Source organism: Pieris brassicae, chromosome 12, assembly GCF_905147105.1.
Source record: "Pieris brassicae chromosome 12, ilPieBrab1.1, whole genome shotgun sequence".
Lineage (NCBI taxonomy): Eukaryota > Metazoa > Arthropoda > Insecta > Lepidoptera > Pieridae > Pieris > Pieris brassicae.
In genome coordinates this window covers 6784384-6811106 of record NC_059676.1, presented here as the reverse complement: position 1 = coordinate 6811106, position 26723 = coordinate 6784384, and the positions used below count along the sequence as shown (strand labels likewise).

Here is a 26723-nt window from a genome sequence, read left to right as displayed (position 1 = left end):
TTAGAGTGAAGATCAGTAAAGAACTTCAATGACGCGTAGCAAATAAGAACTATATTAGTTTGCTTCATTGCTTCGCCGGTTCTCTTTTCACACAAACTCTACAATTTTTTAATCAGATGAATATTTAAACTTCAAAGTTACAGACACTTAAATTAATTTATAAGCCACGTTTTTTATCATCATCGTGGATTTTGCATCATAACAAAATCAGCTGACTTTGGTATGTCAAGTTACTGTCAAAACTCTACTAGTTTTTTTGCCAACTGTACGGTGTATTGTCAATTACAAAATAATGCAATTTATTTATTGTTTACATCTTTTTGACGAGAAAAAAACATCAACACTGGATTGTTAGTAATGCGTACATCTTACAATATAAATTAAATATGTCGTGGCTTAATCTAAATCAAAGCCTGAGCAGTATAAAAGGACAAATCACGAATTTTGCTACGGAAGTTCTAACTGAGGCTGTCGGACCCCTTAATGAAGAAGAAGCTTCTCGAAATGATTCAATAACTAATGATTTGCAAGAAAAATGTGAAAAACAAGAGCTTGAGGTAAGGATAATAATTATACTATATACCTTCTCAGCACTGCTGTCTATTTGTTGACATTTAACTTTAAGGTTATGTTTTTAATAATAACTTTATTAGAACTCATCATAACATAGATTTTAAATATAATTTAAAGAGGTTAAGCTTGTCTTGATAGAAAAGATATTTACCAATACCATATAATTGTGTAATAAATTTACTAAATAGTAATTTGACTTGCTCTTAGCTTACTCCTTTATTCATAAAAACTTATCGGTCTAATTGCACTCTTAACTGAAGTACTCTTACTGTCAAGTTGTGTTATAATGTGATGAAAAGAGACATGAGATGTGTACTTTGGTGGACTGATATTAAGTGTAATATGTGAAATGTTCAAAATTATGTCATTTATAAAACATACATGTTAATTCACCATTACTACAAGTAACATTTGCACATTTCAAGAATAATAATAAACCAGTTGTGTGCAATCATATACACGTCTCGGCCTCCAATTGGATGTTTTTTTCTTGTTTATACATACAGATGTAACCTTGCATGCTTTGGTGTTTTGTGTTTAAGATGTGCAGGTTTCTTAACAGTTAACCTTTGTGATTACACAGTATCAGCTTTCAATTATAATTTATATACTTCAAAAAAGAAAAACAATCTTATTTGAATTGTTTAAAAAATTAAAACTCATTAAATATGAAGTTATATTAAGTTGTGTGTTACAAAGAAAAGTAATTTGATTAATTCTTTTGAGATATTAATGGTAGTACTTAAGACAATTAATTTTTAGAAGTACAAGCTACTAGAATAAGTAGTACTAACTTGTACTTTTCCTCTTGTTACACTTTAACATCAATACTTTAAACATTTGTAAGTACTGCTATGAGCACTAGCAAGGTATAGGTGGTAGCACCATGTCTAAGTGGAGTTAAACCTTAGATTTGCACAAAAGAAATTTCCATATGCTTATAAATATAGTAAGGAAAGTAGTACATCCAAAATGTATGGCACAGGCTACCTTATATTTCTTGTTCTTTTTGTCTTTTTGTGGCAAGACAAATTTTTAAGAATTCTATTGCAATTTACCAGCCAAGGCTTCCATCTCTCAACATGGAAACCCTTGGTTGCTTGACACATACTTGATTATTTTCCTCGATATAATATGTGATAAATTGAATAAATTTATTGACAAAAGCTATCATTCCACTAAAACACAAGTGTTTTCAAGAAAAGAAACAAAAAAACATTTATGTGGCTCAAGAAAATAAAAAAGATTTTACATATTCATAGGTATAGACAATTTCCAACATTTAATTTATATAAAGATAATTATATATTAACACTTGTTAAACCAGTTTGTATGTAAATTGTTTCTTTATCATTGTCATGTCCTAATTTTAATGAGTTTCCGTCACAATGCTATCATGCATAATAATTATTTTCGTACTTTTTAATAGACACTCGGGAGTTGAACTTCTCTTTAAAATCATCACCAAAATAAATCAGTTTTTAATTAATTGTTCTACATTTTTAATCCCAATCTTCTTTTTCTTGCATAATAAAATTTAACATCACACATGCTGAGATACTTATGCTATAGATATTTATTTGTTGTTTAAGTGCTTTGTTGCTACTGTCTTCAAATAATACTGTGCCCCCTAGGATGCATTTTGTCCGTTAAAGAAGGGTAGATAGCAGTATATCTTGTTTGATCACCTTATCGGCGATAACAAAGCTTTGTCCCTCACACACTAATATTATGAACAGTGTGCCTGAGAGCAATCTTTTCTATAACGCAAAAACTACTATACTGGTGCAAGCTTTACAACGCTCCTTAATGTTTCGGCAGTAATCTAAATGCATTTTACAAGTAGAACGAAAATATTTTTTTTTTCTATAGAACACTAATTGTAATTTAGATACACATTCTAGTGTATATCATGTACGTTTTGAATAACATAAGCAGTTCCATATTTATTTTTATGTATCGTTTTGAACTACTAAGGTTAAATTCCAGTCTCAAGTCACAATCGTCATTTTGGGCACTGTCAAATATGTCAAACTTCATATAGAAAAAATGGTTTGACAGCTTTTAAAACTAGTTTAATTTTGGTCGAGGTTAATACGGGCTTAGTTAAAAACTTCGTGGAATAGATTTTTTCTGTGAACAAGGTTTAATCTAAGTATTTTTTTAATTCATATATTAAGACTGGAAACAACTTTGTGCTGGTGATGATTAATTTTGATAAATATTAGGACTTAGGTTAGCCGAAGAAGTAGAATATAATCTACCAATCCTATCGAAACAGCCAACATATATATTCTTAAATATTTTTAACAATACGCAATTGTATCCACTATCTTAGCAAATAAACGATTATAGTTTGTTTTTAAAAACGCTTTGTAATCTACTAGATAAGACCTACTCCTTCGTTTTTTAAGTTGGTTAAAAATTATGACTGTCATATTTAAATTTTATTTCGTTTTTAACCTGTACTTTTTCTTAAGTCTCATTATTATTATTTTTATATCTACCTACTACATTGAATAAGGATGACGATAAAAAAATTTAGGTGACGAAGCTGTCAGTGTCAATAAATATACAGTGAATATATGTTATCCTGTAGCCACCAGGAAGAGCGTCATCGACCAATAAAACTTCAGGGTTGCAAATAGACGAGTTATTTAATTTCAGATTCCGAAATTCTGTACTCGCACACATGTACGGGCTAGATAACAGTCTATATAATCTAATTAATATTAAAAATATTTTAAATATAAGCTTATATATAACCATTTTTTCTTTACTAAATGACAACCCTGATAACAAAGTAACACACACACAGGTAACAGTGCGAATACATTCCACTCTGACCTATTGGCTGCTCGCATTTACATTCCAAATTTAAAATTCAAAATACTCACATGCTATTGGCCGACGTTTTTTTAACTTTGATGACAACAGTCGTCCCGTCAAGCTCGTTTAGAAATTATTAATGTACCATTTAAATTAATTGGTAGAAAATAATTAAAAAGTAGTTTTCCTTGAAAATGTATTTGTTTTTGTGAATTAATTGAAACTGTTGACAATAGAAACGTTTTAAGAATTTAAGTTATAATATGAATACGCTACATTACTACATGTCATTTTTCCTTCTCTGGGAAACTGATACTTTTACTTGTCTTTTTCTTATTCTTAATAGGTACTAATTTCCCTTTTTAGGTTTGTTCTAAAGCCTATAACTGCAATATTGTTTTGTAGCATATAAAAGAAGAAAAGGTCTTAAATACAATAGATTTAAATTTTAACATTTGGGAACATTGATTAATGACAAAATGATACACCATTTGGCGTCACTCCTTATCTGTGTGACATCTGTCAATGATACGTCATCACCCCCGAAAATATTATTAATTTACATACGTGTATACTGTGTAAATATATGGGTGACGCTAAACATGAGACCAGTCTAACTAATGGTAAAGGTCCCTTTTTAGTAAAGGGGAGTATATACACTCCCTAGCAGTTTAGCATCTCGGTCACAGATGTACCTTATTAGGGGTCCTATATAAAAAATATATATGAGTATACAATTTTTTATATGAATAAGATAAGGTAAAAGCAGCTTTATCACGGATATATTATATATAGCATGCAAATATATTTTAACAACGCCCGGGTACACATTCAACATACCAGTCGTAATAGCAATCGTTGAATCGTCAGTACAAAATAGCGATTTCTAGTATACGATTCGTTATACCACTGGTATTTATTACATAATTAAAACGTTAATAAACTCATAATTAGGACATTTCCTTGAAGATTTAGATAATATTGTCGTTCCTTATTCATTCCTAAGGTTAAAAATCAAATTTCAAAATACGACTGTAAAAACCAACCTAGGAGTTCAGGCTCCTCTCATTCGAATTCTTCGCGAAAAAAACACACAATGGCCGCTACTTGTGAATTTATCAGGTATTCGGTAGTGGGACAATCAATTTAAAAGCACTAATAAGCACCTATCGGGTAACTAATACGCATTGTTAGGCGAATAAGTACTAGGCGAATAATTATTATTCAATAGATACTATAGGTTTCATACTAGTAAATACAAAAATTTTCTGTTGGTTATTTTTTATAAAATTTATGTTTACCGTAATCGTCATGTATATGTTCTTCCAGATTGCAACATTAAGGAAGCTGAACGATGAACTTCAAACTTCCTTGCAATCTGAGGTATGTATCAATTATTTTAATACTTCAACTCTCACACTTAGGGTAAGAAGTGTCGGGACTTGACTATCACTCCCGTATATCCAGCTCATTTTTGAGCTCTAAAGCCCTTAAACATGCAGGGAAGTTAAAATAAACAAAACAGGAAGGTAGGAGGCTCTCCAGATGTTAAGCCGCCCATGGCCACTTAATGCCAGAAGGCTTGCGAGTGCATTGCCGGAATTTTAGAAACTTCGCTACACGCTCTTTGTATCTATGGTATCCATGGTATGGATCTATGGATCCATAGGTATCTATGGTATTAATCGTTAGACGCTGCTGTGGTGAGTTTTAATCTTTTAATTAAGTGTCTCAACATCTCTTTGTGGGTCTTTAAATTTATATATTTATTTTATTGATATTTTTTAAAATTTCATTTCTGTCCGTCGATGTTTTCTTTCACTTGTGCAATTCACAACTTTGATGGTGCACAGCTGGGCGCACTTAGCCGCTACCATTTATTTAGTAGATTATAAAATGTTATTAAACTGATCTCAAGATAAGTTGTACTTTATATTTGTCGGATTTGTATTATTCTTAAATGTTTGAGGTTTTGTTATGCTAGCAAATTAATAGTATAAATTTGAAATATTAATCTATGGACACTTATAAATGTAATATGTATAACAAATTAAAAATTCAAAGGTTTTTGAAAACAAACAAAGGTTCAAAGGTTTTTCCTTCGTTTCTTTACTTTTGTTTGGAGTTAAAAAAGTCATCTACATTGCATTTGCGATATAATGTCCAATTACTAAATTGTGAGGTTATAACAACATTATAATAATATAGTTACTGAATATGTTTCTTCATAAAACGGCCACGTTTTATCAAATTCTTCGCAAAGGTGCGTAGTTAAAATAAGGAAAAAATGTATTCGGGCAACAGGAAACGGTTTATATATTTTATCGTTTTTTAAACTCTTAATGAGGAGGATAGAACAGTTCTAAATCTATTTGTATTTTAATGGACACCTTTAACGAACGTTTAGCTTAACTAAGCCAAAATTCCCTAAACCATAAAAAACTAGGATTTGAGTTTAGGTAAAAGAACACAATTCCATACTTTTTCCGTCAAAAGCGTTGACATTATATTTGCATTTTATAATTTATTTAGGATTAAACCCTATGTTTTTATTTATACGTCTATTCATAAACGTACTTAAGGCCCCATATATATATATATATATATTAAAATTTGTGTCCTTATCGATCTATTGTTATATAATATAACATTAGATTAAAGCTTTTCGAACCCTTCAGTTTGGAGATAGGTTTGACCTGAGTAAATAATTATTTCTTTTTTAATCGTCACCAAGTATATAAAGTAGAAGCGAAACCTATTGGCCACTGGTTGTTTTAGATAATTGTATTGATCGCTGTGATAAGGTTTATTATAAAAGCTTGTGATAAGAGTGTTTGAGCTTTGTGTGGTGCTTATAGAGAATGCGGTACGTACATAATTTTAATTGTTATAGTTTTATTGTATTGTATGGTCTATATACTATGTTATATTGTCGATTTTTTTCACTTATGACTCACATAAGTGATGAGAACCAAAAGTTCAATCGTTATTTTTAAGTCTTTATAATTATAGTGATTTTATGAATACGGGCTAAATACGGATTTTAATTAATATTTTTTTATTATTTGAATTGTATGATTCTCAAACTTAATTTTCATTCTTATGCGACTGTATAATGTTTCTGTTTCTAAGAATTGTTGTAAAACATTTTAGCATTTACACTCCTTCCAAACGTCTTCTGTAGATATAGATTTTTTGTTCAATATAACAAATCTTTTAACACATCTTAAGTTTAATTTAAATATATCTGATTAAATTTTGATAGTATTTCAAATTAACATAAACAGGTCAAAGAGCACCCATCCGTTCAATTAACATAGAATATTTTACGTTATTGCATCCTGCCCTTCAAACTTATGCAGTTTAATTATTATAAAAAAACACCTCAATATCGAAATGCCTATATCGAAAAACAATTACAAAATAAAAATTATTCAAACGTGAAACTCTGATTTAAATAAATATCAAATTTACATTTATGTCTCGCATACATACATTTAAAAAATGTTGTCCTAGAAAACCTTTCGTAGGACAAAAAAATAAATTTTAATTTAACGAAATAATAAATAGGTGAAGTATAAATTGGGCAATGTGAAGTATTGCCGTGAAAAATTAATGCGCCAGTGAGCACGCTTGAGTTTTCGTAATATTTTAGCATAAGTTATTGATAGGGATTCAATATTAATGCCCGGCTATTCAGTCAAGTCTATTATCTTTGAATCTTTGCACATATTTTAAACGAGCAGCGATTCGTCACAATTTCTATTTGTCTGGAAGCAACCGTGAAAAAAACAACATGCTTTCATTAATTTTGTCATGATTATTGATCGCTTAGGACGTTATGAACTTTGACAGCCGATATTATCGCACCTTTGTTCGGTAAACGCGTTGCATTTTCATGAAGGCTTTGTCACTCACAACTATGTCAGTGTGTGCGTGAAGGCGTATTCAAACTTCAGACGTCGCAGGCGCCGCCTCGCGAGTCAGTTATCGTTTAGACGTCACCGGTTGTAGACGTCTGCTTAATACAAAAAGAGCCTTATTTTTTTGTGTCGGCGTAGTTCAAAGAAGGTTATCGGGGTTGTTGCGGGTAGGATATCCGTACGCAAACTTTGGGTAAGTTTCTTAACCTTTTTAGTATTTAAAGTTTGCTCGCTGATTTGTAGTTTATGTATGGATTTTATTATTTTTTTCGCTTATTTTCTCTGAGTCACGTTGTTTGCTGTATGACATCTACACCTAGTGGTGTAATAGCATTGTTAGTGGAATATCTACGCGCGGTATTTATTGTAGGTTGAAGTAATTCTGGTTAAAAAATGCATATTTTAACATTGAGTAAGCTTAATTAGACGATTGAATCAAAATAGTTAAAATATTTATCTTGATGAGGTTGGGATTCATTTAATTGACTGTTTAATTATAAAATATCGATCTTGCAATTAAAATAAAATCCTAGTCTTAAAAGTTTCCTATATATTTTTCTTTCTATAAGTGATGTTTTTGGACGAAGTTTGTGGGAATTAGAATAACATTTATATAATATTTATTTAAAGATAAGGGATAAATATCTATTTATTATATATATTTAGAATTATCTAATTCTAAATATACTCTGTATATTACATGAAGTCTCTAAACGTATCTCATAGCACATGTCCGGCAAAGAAATAGGCCTGTTATTATCTGCGATACTTCAAATTAATGAGTTCAATTCCGGTAGAGGGTTCCTTAAAGTTAGAAGTTTTAGGAATAACGGGAAGTAGGTCAAATCTAACGATCCAGCGCTAACAGTAACTCACACCGACACAACCATAATTTTTGTCAAAATGTATCCATGTGGCAGATTTCATCAAGCAAGTGCTTACATGACCATCCTGAATTACGGAAGATTATTATAAAGATTAAAGACTATAGATTTTCACTACAGAATTATAAAAATACTTATAAACTTAGATGATTGTTTCCTAGTGTGGTTTATTTATTTATTAATAATTAAACCCGTATCAAAGAACTCCTATTATTTCCTGAATGGTCCATCCTCCATTATTTAAGTTGATTTGTTAAAACCACTTATATATTATTAAAAATAACAACTGAGCTGACCTACCTGATCTTAACATTCTCTTGCAATGAAATATAATCATTTATTCATTTTGTTCGAGGCTAGATGGTAAGGTTCTGCCTGAGTGCACGGGTCAAGAATTTATGAGGTAGCTGTCTGTTTTAATTCTACTAGAAAGGAAAGAAATTTAATTTATTTAGTAAATTGAGCTCCCTTAGGCGATGACGCCACGAAATGTAGATATGACGTAACACAAAATAATATAAATAGTTATCATTAATGTTATTTTCATGTATTCTCCATTTTATATAAAATTGCGTAAGATGTTGGTAGTTAGGTATTCCAATCCTTGAAGTCTACACGCAAAAATGCGTTTAAGCGAATTTTTATAAGTAGATTCGGAAATTTGAATTTCAATTGTTGCAACAAATACATCATTAATATGCCAGGAGTTATAAAATAGGGCTTTCAAAATAATTGTTAAGGTTATGCTTCCGTGTCAAGGCAGTTATCATTACAATATTGTAATAAAATATAATTTGCTGTACGTTCAAAGTTATATTTTAATTTTATGAATTGTTCTCAGCTGGTAGTGACCTTTTTAAAATTATTCATTATAATTACGTGCATGTATATAAACATTATTTTCACGAAGTAATTTTTATACCAGAATTGTGTTTAAATTTGACGCATCCCTTTAAAAAACATAGGTCTATGTTAAATATAATTCGTATCTCACATAAATATGTCAGACAGAAGAAATGGTTTGACAGCTCCTAGAACTAGATTTAAGTTTGATTGAAGGTTCTAATACTAATGGAACTATATTCGTCTCGTTCTGTCCGATTGTGTTTACGCTGCGACGAAAAGAGACATATGCCAAGATATTCCATGGGGCATTTGTTAGATGTTGTATTATGATTTGCGGAGAAAGAATATTACAGGAACTGTGCCTCACATTTTCTTCCCAACTAGATATTTGAAACCATTGTAAGAGTTGATATATCACGTTATACCTAAATTCAATACTCTTATGGAGGTGGAAGAAGTCTGAACAAGAATTGGGCCTTAAAGAGTCTATCTTCCACGCATAGAAGCGACAAGGCAAGCACTTGTCTTTTAATTCAAACCACTTTTCATGGTCCTCCAATAGATCACACTTTTAGTAGTAAGTAAAGCATATAAGTATTGTAAGTAGATTAAAGATATCTATTGTAAAGAGTACAATATTCTAAAATGTGTTAAAAAATAGGACAAAGTCATCAATATAAAACAATACTCACGACAACGTTAATAAAATATTAACTGTCTGGCACGACTGGGTTGATTTTTATTAGTGCTTACTAGGCCTTAAAAATATGACACGATTTTTCGTGTTCTAAGCCGACCCTTAGACGGCCTAAATGTTTAAGAAAGTCCTTTGTAAGAAGAGTAGGATGGACTGTTTAAGTTTTAAGCAGATGTGATAAATTTGTGTTTGGCTAAAAGTTTCTCGGACACTGTCAAGATAAATCAGTTTTTGAGGTATAATATTTTTTTAATGAACAAGGCTTTTGATGTGTGTAACCCTGTATATACATGTAACCTGGGATCGAATAAGTTCAACACTAGTGTTAGGCTGTCATATTTCTTCATTTCTGATCATATACGAAGCAAAAATTGTGGGGTACAATTTCGAATGTCTGGCCTCAGTGTTGTGAATCGCTTGGTCTACCATTTGACTGACTTTGTTCTGCATTTAAAAATAGAGACATCGCCGTTAAGTCAATCCATTATTGGAATTTGATCCGAAATTTAACAGAGACAGAGAGCTAGTTAGTCTTTACTAGTGAGACTAGTGTATCGCAACGTGGGGTCAATTTGTTTTAGGGGGGGGGGGGCAATCAACTGGATATAACGTGGAGACTTCTGACTGATGCTAACCAAATTGGAAATTGTTTTGTTTTGAAAATTTACTTATTGATTCGTTAACAATTTCCTAGTGATTTCTTCCTAAAACCTATCATTAATATTTAGTATATTTCTTAAATATATAAATAATTATGTATGGTACATAAGTTACATCATAATTTTAGGTAGGCTAAGGTGGGCCATGGTACAAAAACGGTTGGAAAAGACTGGGTTAGACATTGCATGACGCAAAAGAATTTTTCGTATTTATCTATTTATGTAATGTCTGCAATAATTTTGCAATAGATATAATTACGTCGGATAAAAAGTAAAACCTCACACGCGATTGTTGTATTTCAAAGGGATTCTTTATTAATTGATTGGTGATGTTATTTTAATCAAATGTATCAGTTTCTTATATGAAAACAGATATATAGCAGAAATATAATAATTTGAGTTACAGGGATTAGGAGGCACAGATTGCTTTTAAACGATAACCTATGTCCGCTGTGTCTATCCATATTCGGGGGGAAGAATGCCATAATAAAAAAAAATATTCCTTTAAGTCAAATTCAAAAATCATTTATTCATATAGGTAACACAATTTACACTTGTGAACGTCAAAAAAAAGAAATGTACATTAAATGCTTCTAATTTTACAGCCAGATCTCAAAATAAAGGCGTAGAACGGAAGAGAAGAACTGGCAATAAACTCCGCCACTCTTTTTAATCGCTAGGTTTTTTGGTTTACACAACGTTTTTGTAAAGGGCTGTAACCATTACATCATGTTCCACCAGACATCTTAAGTAATAAATAATAATAAAATAAATTAAAAACTAAGTTTTGTCTCAGATTGTCAAAGTACAGTCACAGATTACAATGGAGGTATGATAATCTGTGAAAAGTATTTTAAAATCTATGTATAAGTTGACTTAAGAATGTCGAAAGCACCTAAGACAATAAAAATGTCTACCATAGGTTCATGAACCATATACGATGGTAGATATTGTTATATCAGATGATTGAAGGCAGCTGATCAAATTCGTCACTGCCAAGACAAAATGAACTCTATTGCATTTAGTTAAGGTAAAATTCTATTTAGTATGAATATACATAATTTTATTAGTTTTTGACGCACGCCTTGCGTAAATATTGGTTTGAAAGTTTGAATTTGTTTTACAAATAAATTCAATTCGCTTATACCAGTTGAATTGTTTATAAATGCTAGACGAATATTTACAGATATTGTAACAATTTTATTATTTCATTCAATGCAATGAATGCTTGTGAACACTGTACAAAATTGGTTAAAAAAACAGTAATATGTTTTTGGTTGGTTAGTTAGTTCTGTGGCTAATTCTGCGTAATGATAAGCCTCACAACGCCTAGAAGGTGCCAGAAAGGCGGGAGATATGAATTAAAAAGAAAGAACTGTGAATGTGTTGTAAATGCTAAATTGAATCATTCCTAATGTGGATTGGATAATTACAATACTCTTAAACAGTTATAGCTAGTAACTTCGGTAACTAACCAAATTGACAATCGCAATAGTCCTTATAAAACTGAGAAACGGAACGTAAAAAAAATAATAAATTGTTCGTAGTTTAGCTATGGTTAGTTAAAATTAATTGCTTTAAACTTTAATTAACATATCACGAATTATCATTGAAGTACCTGATATATTTAGTTTTATTGGTGTTTTAAACACCTGTCGATAAAAAGTGTCGCATATGCGTAATGAGATTACAGTAAATAAGTTTAAAAAATAATAATACAATAATAATAAACAGAACGTTTAAACTCTGCTGTTTTCTAATGCTTAACATAATTGTTCTATGCTAAAATATAGCAGTATTACAGATAAAAACAAAAAAAGGAAGTACAAGAACATTTAGTTTAAAGTGTAACGTTTAGCCACTCCGTTAACCGTCACTGGTAATTTAGAAAGTATTTAGAAACTCAAACGGGTCACCAAAAAGTATTTAATCTATTGTTGGGCGTGTAAAGCAAATAGAGCATAGAGCACTCACCATAGATAACAGACCGTATTACGGGAATACCGTTATTCCCTTATCTGTGGTGTTTTTATCTCTGCTGTGTTTGATGACCCAGAGTATAACATATTTTTACCTTAGTCTAAATACGTCAAAGTTTTTGAGACAAATTGCGATTTATCCCTACGTAGCTTTGGTCCTATATATTTTTTTAAATGCGTTAATACGTAACCTATTAACGAATATACGTAACTTTATAACATCCTTGACCACGCCAACATCGTCCAATTCATAGACTCAAGTGCTTGGGACATGTACCGATCGGTGGACCACAGAACCCCATCGTCCTTACTGAACTCACAACCCGGTGGTAAGAGAAAACCCGGTGCATTGCATTGGTGGCATAATTTTATCAAGGACTTTGAATCAATAGGGGTCGAAGAAGTCAACGCGGGAAACACTGGACAGATTGCGATGGCGAAGTGTACTTGAGGAGGTTAAGACCCACAAAGGACTGTATAGCCATTGATGATGATGACATAGACTGTCGTACCGCGTTACGTCCTTATTCATTAAAGTATAGCCTCAAATAGTATATGGATATCATGCCACGTTCACAGTGTCAAGAATACGGACAAAATAAACATTGCGAGTTATGTTTTATAGGATCCCAACTCTTTAATCTACGTTAGTCGTAGTTCGCGCTAAATCTAGTTTCCGAAACATTAAATTACTTTCTAGTTAAAACTCCGTACAACAACGTACACCTCATTTTCATATAAATTTATTTAATTTAGAAACCTTTACGATAACATTTAAACAGACAATAATTACAAGTCAAGTACACTTTATCTACCCCTCATGTAACTGATAACAAACAAGATGGCGTCCGTTAATGGCGGGAAAATGTTGAAAATGGCGATAGTGACGCGTTATTAGTTAACTAGTTCTCTAATGAAAAACTCGATACTATTTTGTGTTAAAGCTATTTAATGCTGAATGGCATGGATTCTCTAACTGATTAATTAACCCCATATATCCATATCAGTGTAAGCGTAATAGGCACTTGTTTTGTATAGATTTTGATCACAAGAAACTTGATAACAGAAGAACCCTTTATCAATCGATAATGTAGATTCTAGGAATATAGTACGGGGCATTTACACTTCTATATTATTATTAAAAATCATAACTTGTTTGAGCAGTTTACTAACTATGTTTGGTTAAGTCCCGTGGTCTCGAATAAAAATCCCACCAGTACTTAATAATAACGGTTTAGAGGGCAAGGTAGTAAAGAACTATGAGTATTCATTTTCCTGTGTTTCTTTTTGTGTATTTTATCAGATATCGAAAATTCCGTGAACAGTTTCCTTATCAATACTTTTTTTGATCACGATATAGCAAGTTTATGTTTACAATTCAATAGAAATTGATTTATCACTACACACCCGAGAAACGCATGGGGCGTTCGTTTCCTGGCACCAAAGGTTTTTCTTTCCAACAATTAATATTTGTTTCTACGGTACAAAGAATCGTGCAGCAGTCCCAAAAATCCTGTCAGGCCTCGCCACAGGTTTCGAGAGTTTAAAATCAATGTTGATCAAATGTTCCGTAAGCTTATAAAATTTCTGAGTGCCATTTTCTATGTCATACATTCTTTGAAGTCGGCAACTAAGTTTACAAAGGTATTATATGTCTGTATGTTTCTCACACGTTGGGTATTCAGCCGATGTAGCGTTTATGAGGAATTCCATAATTCATGTATTTTTAGTATTTCAATATAGCTTTGTTCTATTAGAAATATTTTTTTTTCTAAAATGGACATGGATTGTTAATAATTAAATCATGTTTGATATAGTTTAGAAGAAGTACTGTTAAGCATCTTATAACACGGTGCTCAGTTAACCCAATATAACACGGGGGATTTTACACGTTATATTTCTGTACTGTGACATTTATAATGATTTGTACGCACATATTTCGTTCATAAAATAAGAATTGCTTTTTAAATCCCCTTTAACGTCAATCATTTGTACATAGCTCGTTAAGTGGGGTCATTTAAGCGCGTTATTCGAGAAAACTCCTACAACGCGTTTGCTATAACACGGAACCAATTTACCGTATTATAAGAGTGATTACTGTACTTTTAAAGTCGAACTTTTATCACTGTAACTTTATTTAATTTAGTTCCACTTTGCCTCAGCCTTCACCTCAGGTATCCGTTCCTTGGCAATAATTAATAATTAGATGATTAGCTTTTGGTCAAGGCCTAGTAAGACTTATTCAGCCCTGTTTAAAGAGTTCCTCGACTTATTTAAGCTCAGTCTTTTTCTTAGAACCCCTTCTCCCTAAAAAGGCCTAGAATTAATATTCAGCCTACGTCATCGGGTCACCGGTATCGACCCGTATTATATGTTAATATACGATTACAATTTCAAATTGGTCTATTTCAAATTTAAAACGTATTGCCTACTGAAACACCCATTTACAAATAGTAGATACAGTTGTTTTTCATATAATGAGGGGGAAATTATAGTATCGGACTTGGGTGTCAGAAAACGATTTTTATTTTGGGCAAACAGCAAGCAGGCAAGCCGGCCTTTTTAAGAATGGGAAACTTACTTCTGGCAATGTGTGTTTCTACTATTCTTGAAGGTTCCTATGTCGGAAATACTTTGATGGGCAGCTGGATTATGGTAGCGCGCGATATAGTGTCGTTTAAAACGCTCAGTTGTTATACAAGGCATATGGGTAGGGTTTCGTATTATGCGATTCGGTATTTACTTTATTTGGATAATTTAATATCTGGTTTACAGTTTTTGATGTAATTATTTAACTAAGAAGCTTAAAGTATCGAAGATATTCTTCCTTAGTCTAGATATATAATAATGTTTTTTAATTTGAAAAGGACATAGGAACAAAATATATATGACATGTTTTCAAAAATAAACGCAAAATCGCAGTCAAAAGTGGATATTTATTTATAGAAAGATCAAATTTGGATCTCATAAATTCATAAAACAGTGTAGCGAAGTAGGTTATGATTTAAAAACCGTTTAATAATTCAGTGACCGATATTTGCGATTTCGTAAACAATATTTTTTCTTTGTTTGCAAGGATTTGATATTGTAATGATATGACGTGAATCGCAAAGATTTTTGGAAAGTGTGTCAGTAAATACAGATTATATTATGGCTTTTGGAACTAACACTTGTTTACTTCCAAAATGTTATATAGGGAACGCGTTGACGATATTTCTTTGTATTTTAGTTACAGTATGTGGAATTGTTTCTAGTTAAAGTTCAGTTGGGCACAACATGTGTATGAATAACCAAAATCAATATATTACTTATGAACTAATTCTTTTTTAAAATACAATAGCGGAACGGGCAGGAGGGGTCATATGATGTTAAGAAATACCGCTCCCCATAGACACTCACAATACCAGGGGGCTCGCGAGCGCGTTGATTTTTAAGAATTAGTACGTTCTTGAAGGACCTTAAGTCGAATTGGTTTCACATAGTCGTGGTGCGCGGCAAAAACTGCCTTAAACTTACTCAATGAATCAGGAATCAATCCTCAAATTAATCCGGGGAAGAACTGGCCAGAGACTCAGCCTCTCAGTCTAGCCAAAAAGTTGAATCGCCAAGTTTTTTGTTTGCTAGCTGCAACTAATATTAACATCATGAAACAGACTTATACGTGACAAAATGGTGCTGTATTTTTTTATTGTATGGTAAATTGTTGTACTCTATATCGTCTATAGATACAAAGGCTCTTAAAGAAGTTAAATATAAAACTATAATGAATAGAAGACATTATCTGTGGTTTTATTTAAACAGATGTGTTGACTCGGCCGAAGAGACGAATTCTTTAGATATAACTATTTGTACGCATCGCGTTTTCATATTCAACTATTTGTTGTTCGTTAACTTAAAACAATGTTGGCGTCAAAAGTATATATTACCTGTTGAATATAAATGTACTGTTTTTAAATTATTTAAGGTAAAAGGGAAAATAAAATCAACGTGATTCATTCTTATAAAAATCAGACAAATTATCGCCCGATGCATAGGCATAATATATAGATACAAATACCAGCCGTAATTGATGACGTTGAGTTTTGTATGGATGCAGATTTTGCAGTCATTATTTACAGTAGAAGGGATATGTAGGAATTATTACTAGGTATTTTAAATTTAGAACATACGTTACTACGATATAAGATACCCTACCGCAGTACCGTCTTTTTAGCTACTATATAAGTTGAATGCTAGATATTTTTCAATTGGTCTTGTTAGTTAGAGACTTGCAAAAGACGATCATTTTCTGAACTGTGGAATCGACACCCTGTGGGGTCCTCCCTGGGAGGTACGACCTCCATGAAAAAAAGAATATACATACTACTTCCTCAAAAGTCGGCACCCACTGTGTGTCCGGATGCCCCCTATCCTATAAAAATTAAATTCATCCTTATTATATAAACACGAATTGGTAGTTTACCTAAACAAAAAGGTATAATTTACCTACTAGGTGTACAATTCTTGATAATATGAACAACATAGTGCTTAAGTATGTAGAAAGACCTACCGCAACAAACACAAAGAAGCAAGATTTCATCTTGGAATAGACGAATTTGAATCACAATTCAAATTTTGAATTACAATACTGCGCATGAGTTCGCTGAGGTTACAATTTCGAAACAGTTATTAGCATTTAAAATTTTACTTTCGGAGGATGTGACGCGCCTCAACGCAAATTTGTCAAGTGTTACGGTTAAATAGGGAAATTGGGGTTTTCACTAGTGTCTTAAAAAGATCCGATAACATTTTGGAAATACATTTCTTTTGGTGTATCTAATATTAATTCGTCTCAGGGGTTTAAATAACTTGTTTTATGTAAAAGTTTAGACAATATTTGTATAGAAACGATAGACGGTTCACCGTCGTATATGTAGGCGGTAGACTTTATTCTGTATTATTCTTCTCTTGAACGTCTCGTGAAAGGTGTGCCAGGTACAACAACTTTTCCACAGTCGCAATACCTGTCCACTACCTAACGTTACGAAGCCTTGATTTTTTCGTTCAATACGCTGTTTTCCCTGGATTTTACCCATAATTAATGCAAGGAGGCGGTTATGGCGCATCACGTGGCGCAGGTACCCAACTTTTCGTTCTTTAGTGTTTTGCATAAGTTACTTAACATTCATACTCGATTAAGAACTTTTTCGTTAGACAACTTCTGGATCCATCCTATGCGAGGTATGCGGCGATAACATCTTAAATGCTTATTTATTTAAAAAAAAAAACACGTTAATCTTATGTTACTAGTGGCTCAAACGTACAAAGTATATGTATTTTAAATAGATAAAAACTTTGACACTTGACATGTGGAACCCGAGTTCGAATTTCAAAAGCGCGTCAATAGAATATTCTGAGCACGCGCCGGGTACATATTCTAAACAAAGTTTACACATTCAAATTTCACTTCATAAAACAAACTTGGCTTACGTGATCGTTGATTATAATTCCTACCTGTGGAAGTTGGAGCTTAATTGCTTAAAAATTGTTCAGAGAGTAGTGGCCTAGTGCTATCAACGTGCGACTCGCATCCTTTAGGTTCGTTCTCCGGCTGTGCACCAATGCACTCTTGGTCTATGTGCCCATCAAACACTCGCTCGTACGGTGAAGATAAACACGGCTAAGGACCGAAATAGTCGACGGTGTGTCAGGCACGGAAAGTTGATAACAGATACAGAAATCTGAGTCCCACACCTAAAAATGATGTAGCGCCATTTGTACATGCTTAAAATAGTTAAGCATGTACAAATGTTATAAATTCTTATAAGCTTTTCTTGAATCAAAAATAAATGCTGCAAATAATGCATTTTTTGTTGGTTCTAAATAAAGTATTTTTATTTTATAAAATTTCGCCTATTTCTACGAATGTCAGTAACTTACATGTGGGTGACGAAAATACAGTAAAAGTTGTTGATGGCAGATTGGATTTTATTGCTACGACGTGAACTAAATTTATAATATAACACGTAGTTTTACACATTTAATCAGATCATGCGGCATACGGGCTACCTGATGAAATTAAAAAAAAAGAACTTCGTGTCTCAGTACAGCTGTAAAGTAAGATTCTGATAGCGGTAAAGTTAGCCTTACGGCCGTATGGCAAAAATGTTATGAGAGACCACAGTGAAATAATACTGAGTGTTTTAATTCGCTGTGCTCTGCGGTTCCACCCGCATTACATCGGTCTTGCCGAAGTTCTGTAGCCTTAAGTTTTTCCCAGTAGTTATACTTTTAATTGCAGTTTGGTAGAGATACCATGTCATACTTTTAGGTGGGTAGGTGATGTCTTCTATAAAACTGTAGCACATCGCTTTGCGCTATTGTCAATAGTTTCCGCAGTGCGATTTAGAAATTAGATTATCGTAATTTTATAGAACCCTAACTTTTTTTAAAATGTCGCCTTGATAACGTAGGTTTTTGATGAAATAAATTTTCAAGTTAAGGTGCCTGTTGAATGCGAACAAACAATGAAATCTTTCTTCTTTGTGATATATTTTTTCTGGATTGAATGCTGAAAGCAATAATACTTAACTTATACAATCATACTGTTCCTGCTTGTACAACATATCGATCATTCAACTACTATGTAAACAAATCCGTTGCTAAGCAACGCTTGGTGCGAGCGGGATGTGAATCCCCGTGTAAGAAAGGGATAGCGATAGCTAGGGGTTTACTGCACGATAAGGCGTGTACGCATAGTTCGTTTTATTGAGGAAATTAATTACTTCCTACGTTTGTTAGAAATGTATAATGTTACACCAGACTTTGCGCGCACTTGTTGAAAGATTTTGTAGTGGGAGTATTGACGTTTAAGTATTGTTTGAAGTTATTTATTTATAAAATTTCACCATAGTTAAAATCATCAGATGAACATGTATATTCCTCACTATTCTAAAATATTTTTTTTTAACAGAAGTTCCTTTGCTGGGCTGTCAAATGAGGGCTACAGGTGTGTCAAGTACTAAAAAAACAAAGACTACAAACGTTTATTGACACCAGAAAGTAAATAGAGTTCGTCCTTAGTTTTTGTTATATTTCGCGATGCGTTGTTTGTACTGCGCGGGCGCATTCTCTGTTGCATACCGATGTGAATTGGTTGTGGGTGGTCCCGAGACGATATTGATTATTGACATAGTAGTACCGAAATTGCCCATCATAGCAGAATCTATTCATTAACTAAAATTTATTAAATTATTATAACTAGTCTGGCCATAAATACTGTTATATATAAACTTTTTTTTTTACTTTTTAATTATTTTGAATTTGGAACACGTATATCATTTAAAAACTTCTTTCGATTTTGCGTTATTTCACATATTTTGTTCGTGTTCATTATCAAATTACAATATCGTAGGGGCAGTTATAGAAAATAGGATTGCAGTGATCGCCTTGCTCAAAGTGGGTATGGAGCCGTCAGTCATATTCCAGACACTTCAAAAGCTTGGTATCAACCGTATGTTCAACACATACACCAACACTTCGTCTGTCGAAGATCAGAAGATTGAATGTAACAATCCTTTTTCTATATCGGATAGGAACTAGTTTTGACTGTACTTGTTTGTATCGTATCACCTTGTCCCACTTGTTACTTGCTAATGAGTGATTATTGACAATCATCCATCAACGCTACAAGGTGCCTTTACAATCCCATTTATTATATTTTTTATGAATTCTTCTAATGCAATTTTTTATACGGACGGTAACGCACGTTAGCCTCTCTGGGTATCACTAAATCAGGTGAGCGTCCTGCCCCAATGCAAACAAGTTTCTTTCTGACATGATTTCTGAAACGTGGACAGTCGTATGAAAAGAATTCCTATTCTTTGCTGGTCTAAATTGGTACGGAATTAAAACAGAATTTGTCTTACCCTTAGTGGAATTAGTTCGGATATACTTCGATGTTTCCACACAGTTTTGATTTCTAGAAATCCACGGAAGATTTTAGTTACATGGATGATTCTATAATTTTTTTTATATATTTTGTCTCCAATGGTATTGCACACCTTCAAGGTACCTTTTACATTTGTGTCAAGCGGCTGTGGTGTGAACAATGGTACATTGTGGTTGTATAACGTCCCAACTTTACATAACTTAAAATTTTCTACATATATTTTGTAAGTGACAAGTGAAGATGTACTTTGGAGCACACTTTAGGTACATATATAATTTTATTCATACACGCTTTCGCGTGTTAGAATACAAATTGCTTTGTATTTTGATAACGTCAGGTTCTTAACGAATTTCCTCCTAAATTGTTACAAAAATTTCAGTATGATTTTGTCATAGAAAGTTCTGACGATCAAAATGAAACCACAAGGACAACCTTAGACAACTTTCATTCGACTTGACAGGTATGATAGATCCGACAGGCTCACCAGTTACCACAGATTGCATTCTGGACGTAGACTATAGACTGAGGTCTTGTGTTACGAAACCAGTGACCCGCGTGACCGCACGTCGGGAGCTAGGTGTTTGACGGCTGTCATTATTGTACCCTGAGATTATGTCCTGGTTTAAAATGATATTGAAAGTAACCATTCAAATACATATCGATATGTATTGTACTGACTATATTATAATACCTAGGATTTTATTTAAAATAACTTAACACCATCCCATACAAATTTGTGAATTTGATAACTCTTAATACTTTGTTATACTAATGGAGCTCGTAGGAATATTGCAATTCTAAAACATTATTCAAATGATAATTTCATCAAAAAATACTGTACAAGTTAAAAGCAGTTTTTATTGTGTTATCTATATAACAGATTAAACACTACTTATCCAGAGCTTGTTATAAACGGTCGTGTGCTAATAAATTTAAAAAAGCTTTCTTAAGGGCCTATCTGGTACCTGATCCGAATTGGTAAGCAGAAAATTGCTAGTAAACTGTAAGAAGTGTAATATTTTTATTATTTATTTTTTTGGGAAAATTTGTGTTCACCATAATTGTCTTGTATTTTAGAATGGATAGCTTGGAAAATATACAGTACAAAATGAATTAAATGTGATGTGGTGAACTTTAATATATATCTGTGTAATTTTAAAAAGTCTTATAGGAAATAAATATAGTACAGTACACACTGTAAGTAGTTTTTTTTGAAACGGTGTCATTATGAACCTGCATCCGTTACGGGTAGCTCGGATAATTCGTTGGCATAAAAAGCTTTGCCATGACCGAAATGCGGACACGCTATCTTTTTTACGTCAACAGCGTACGTTCCACATTCTTATAGGAATATTCTTCGAAACTCACTATAGTTAGAATGTTTTCTAAAGTGATAAGCTCTTTGATATTGGAGTATTATTTTGAAAATGTAACAAAAGAGTTAACACTATTCACACATCATGAGATCACCGGAACGCAATTGTGTGTTATACAAAAAGAAACAGTGGAACTGTTTCGTCATCATTTGTTTTTTCTATAAGGCAAGTGGGTGATCAGCCTGTTCTGTTCTGTGCCTGACAAGCTATTGACATTTTGGGTGGTAATGTTTTCTTTGACTATACGTGCAATTTTCAAATGTGTGTACATTGATAAAAAATCCATTGGCACACAGTTTAACCTGAGGGTTGACGCACACTCAATCCAGTAGTCCTTAGAATACTTCGAAGCATCAACACTTGTTTAAACAACAGTCAAACTACACATTGGTGTTTCATCAAATCTGAGAATCCTGCCTCTTGTAATAGAATCACTTCGTTCTTGACATGCCATTGTAAAAGAGTTCCCACGATTAAAACTAGAAGACACCGTTCACGGTGACTTGTCCTTGAGCTTACGGTAAATTAAGTGACAATAATAGCTTAAGTAAACTGAGGCCAAGTACCCGAAAGTTAGATGTTTTGTTACAATACGATCCAGATATACATAGGAATGTGCCTTACTTAAATCGTTTCATGTGTACCATTAAAAAATAACCTCTAGTTATATGTGGACCGAAAAATAACACGTTATGAAATATTCAGATGAAAATAGATAAACATACGCTAGAACTGGATGATCGAACCAAAAACTGTCCCCTAACTTAGATTTTAAAACAGCGTTTCAAATAACAATGAACTTACAAACGACACACCGTCAATCAATGACTAGCCTGTGCTCTTTGAATCTACAGTATCCTAACCATGTCGCTAATCATGCAAACTCCTACGTTAAAGACATGTATTCAAGATTCAATATCATTTACATCAGAGCCGTAGTTAATACGTTCTATAAAAACACTAACATAATTAACATTTGCATTTATCATAACTTCACTGCTACTCATATTGATGAGGACCTAAAGCTTTGTAACTGAAGATTCAAAGTTATTTGCATTTTGAATAGAGTTATTACAATCTAAGTCTTCCAAGTGTGTCATTATTCGGTCTTACTGTCTCTTCAGCAATAACCTCTATTACAGGTGCATTTGAAATACAATGGAGTGGAATACTAACTAATACACTCTTATTTTCTAAACTACTACCACATTGATTTTTAGTTATAGGATTATATGCCTTAACATTCAGTTATAACGTCCATTTTGATTTGACCACTTTCATGGCGCAATTTTCCGCTTGCAATCAAGGACACTGTATGTGAATAGTGAAATTGATTCTATTGCGATTATGATTTTAAATTGCAATATGATAATCGTGGTATAAATAGTGTTTACACACGAGTTGAAAGTAAAAAACTGATAGATCACAATATGATAACACCATTCCAAACATTTTTAATTAATTAATTTAAAGTGTTCTGCAGAAGTTAATTAAATATGTTTGTATAAAAGGTCATATAATCAAAAAAGCTATACCCTGTGGCGATCGCTATTAAGAAACTAACATTAATATATGAAGAACAAAAAATAACGGCACAGATATAAATAACCAAAGGATAAATATGTATTCGAAAGTACACCTATATTTTTTTAACTCCCGGGCATTTAAGTGTCCATAACAATTTATTTCAACACGACGCAATATTTTATTTATAAACCTTTTCAACCTTCAGGATACGTCGTACATGAAACATGCTACATTAATAACTTAACATAACAAACAGTATTGTTATGTGTATCCAAATCTTTGCATAACAAAATATTATCTCGCACAGAATCACAATAAGCGATTATATAAACAGAAACTGTTTTGAAAACTTAGCATTGATTGCAGCTGCAAGTTCCTCGGCCAATACCCTATTGTTCCTTAGTCGTTTCTCTAATGCGTTCTTAAACTAGTCTATGGCTCTTCAGAGGTTCGATGAAAAACCTCCTTTGGCCAGCCATAATAAAGTAGACCGCGTTAAAAAAAACAAAACTACAGTGCAGTTCCCGCGTAATAATCGTCGTGTCATTAATAATTATAGATCAAAAAGCGTGGAATTTTTAAATTATTTAGAGCGTAATAATTGTATATCAATATGGAGGTTGTGTAGAATTTAATATGAATTCGTTTGAATTGTTTTTTCTTGTTGTGCTTTTGGTATGTGTGTGTTCGTCTCTTTCGGAATGGTCACTACGTGAATATAATGAGGTAATGTTTTTTTCTATTGAGCTTAGTAGTAAAAGCGTTATTAACAAAATTGTGATTTTTTAAGTATCATGCAGTATATAAGAATCCTTAGTAAAGAAAATTTGCCCATTATAAGCCATCCACTGAAAATACTTTAGAAGCGTGACATCAGTTTGCATGTCAAGTTGTGACGCAACGCATTGTTAAGAGCTGAAGGAAAACCGGTCAAGGATTCGAGTTAACTTCACTTAAATCTTATTACTTTAGTTTAAACAAGTCCCTTGTATGATCCCAGATACGTCATGTGTGTACAAATTGTTAAGCCACTCGTACAATGTGCTTACATATACATCAACCTCTTCCTGGATCTTTAAATGGACAAAAATATATATGCTAGCCGAGTTCAGAAACAAAAAAGAGAATTCAAATTAATTCATTAATGATGATGAATCAAAATGATCATGAATAACCGGCACTGCTAATTGAAATAATATTGAGGATGCTACAAAATTCACAATTTTACACATTTCCGACCTCAAAGGTCCAACATGTACAGGGCAAAAACCGACCGTGCCTACACAATAGGCGATAAACTCCTCTGATTGACTTAGGTTGAGATCGGTTCCTGTTTCATTGGTCAGTGAACCCAGGACCTCTTGTTATTATAGAATATATACTAGTTCAAATATATAGGTAATTACAATTATAGTTAAATCTTACAGAGATTGACATCCACAATTTAAAAAAACACTTTTTATCTTTTTGAAAATGTTAGTATTATCTGTTGTTCATGCAGACTGTGTCCAGTCAAGATTTGCTAAATAATTATTAGTCATAATTGTATATTGGATTATTGCTTGGCTTGAAGGTTCTCATTTATATATTGAAAGAAATGATTTTAGATAATGCTCCCATTATTTAAATCGTTAAAGACATTATAAAACGGGATAGTATAAATGATGTGAGGCTGATTTCAAAACTGGGGTTATTAAATTGCCTCACTCCAGCTTACGTTCACAACCTGATAGAGGTGATAACGTTGATAACATATCTTAATCCCTTCGTCTGTCCAAACATAACCGCGGTGACCGTTATTTGCACCATTTTGGAATCCAAACATTGAAGATGACAATTGTACGATAATTCGTACCAAAGTTCTTAATTAGTTAAATTTATGAATCTCTTGCTTGGGATGGGCTAGATAAGTTTTGTTACTGACTTGAAATGACCGCTCTATTCGATTTCACAGTTAAGTATGTATTTATTAAAAGAGTAGCATTTTCTTGGGTTTTAAAGTGTATTCCGTGTAAATTTTAGGTGTGACGATGTTTTATCAGTTTCACGCACCACTTGCTCGAAGGAAGTTGAAAAAAACCGATGAAAAACTTTAATTTATTTCTTGAATACTAATTTAGATGTGTGGTGACAAAATTGTGTTTCTTATCGTGTGAGTCGATGGAGGTTTTGTTGTATATCGAACAAAATTGTCATTGTCGCTGGTTTCTTATGGTACTCTAGTCAAAAATATAACCTAGCTGCCCCCCGCGAACTTCCTTTTGGCTTAATATGATTTTTACTTAGCCTAGAATGGAATAAATCTGATTTTTCCGTGCAATATTTCCAATTTGTCTTTCCATAAAAACCTTCGTCAGAGTTCAAGGGATGAATAAAATAAATATTACTCAAATTGGTCCAGCCGCCCTTGAGTTGTGCGCTTTGCAACATATTTTGCGATTCATTTTTATTTATATATATAAATGGGAAATTTAATAAATTTAAGAGTGTTAAAACTAATTAAATAAATTTATGTAGTACGACCTCTGCTTTTTCATGCAGATTCTTCTCCTGTTTTCCACGAGCTGAATCCACGTGCATTATTTGTAATTAACATTTGAGTTTCGTTTAATAGCAGTTCCGTCGTTCCGGCACAGTGGCTGCAAGGCCAGCAGACGACACTAATTTATCATGCGATTCTTATGCACTTGCTTTTTGCTTATATTCATATGTGAGCAAAAGTCTATAAAATTAAGTTGCGTATTTTGAAATCAACGGCTCGTATATGACCCGTATGGAAAAGTACTGAAAGATAGTCACGGTGTAAGCCTACTGTAGGGTTGCTTTCTATGATGAAGCGATAAGTTAGAGGAATATTTAATATTTTTTTAGTAGAGGACTGTACTTATATAGCAAGCTTATATAGCATATGTTAGTTGATATTCAATTTATTGGTATGTAGTCGGTTGTCAAGAAAGATCTTTTCAAAGGATGGAGGACACTACGTACTGTGTTAAGACTTTTATTAAATAAACTTTATACCAGCGTAGTCATAATAGTTCTCTTGTAAATGTCTTATCCAAGGCAAAGCGCTTATTAGCACAAACCAACTATAAATATAATCTATGCAAATATGACGGTTGTATTTTATTGGTTTTATTTTATTTGAGGTTGTTATAGCACTAACTGAAGGGAACTTATGTTGCTATGTTGATAAAGTGAAACTTTATATTTTATATTTCGTCGTTAGCTATATTTATTTTAAGTCAGACTTATGAATTGGTACTTGCATTCAAAATATACACTGTTACCGTATAAACGTTTTTCAATTACAATTATTTAGTGTTTTTTTTATTATTACTATCCAGCTGGAAGAAAATGGATGGCACAAAATAAATTAGGCTGGAAAACATTGGAGGAGACCTTCTCCTGGACAGGGGCCGTATCTTAGTTAAAATTGTAAATTTATCTATTTTATCAAATGTATTTCAAAGAGGTAGAATAAAGGCTTATTCTTATTA

General features: G+C 32.6%; 1 protein-coding gene across 1 annotated transcript in view; it reads left to right on the top strand.

The window, feature by feature from the left end:
* Positions 1-246: 246 nt before the first annotated feature.
* LOC123717586 (thyroid receptor-interacting protein 11-like) overlaps positions 247-26723 on the top strand; it is a 40856-nt gene continuing 14379 nt past the window's right edge. The window contains exons 1-2 of the mRNA XM_045673679.1: positions 247-557; positions 4732-4785. Of these exons, the coding sequence (XP_045529635.1) occupies positions 387-557; positions 4732-4785 (225 nt within the window). The 5' untranslated portion in view covers positions 247-386. The remainder of the gene's footprint in view (positions 558-4731; positions 4786-26723) is intronic.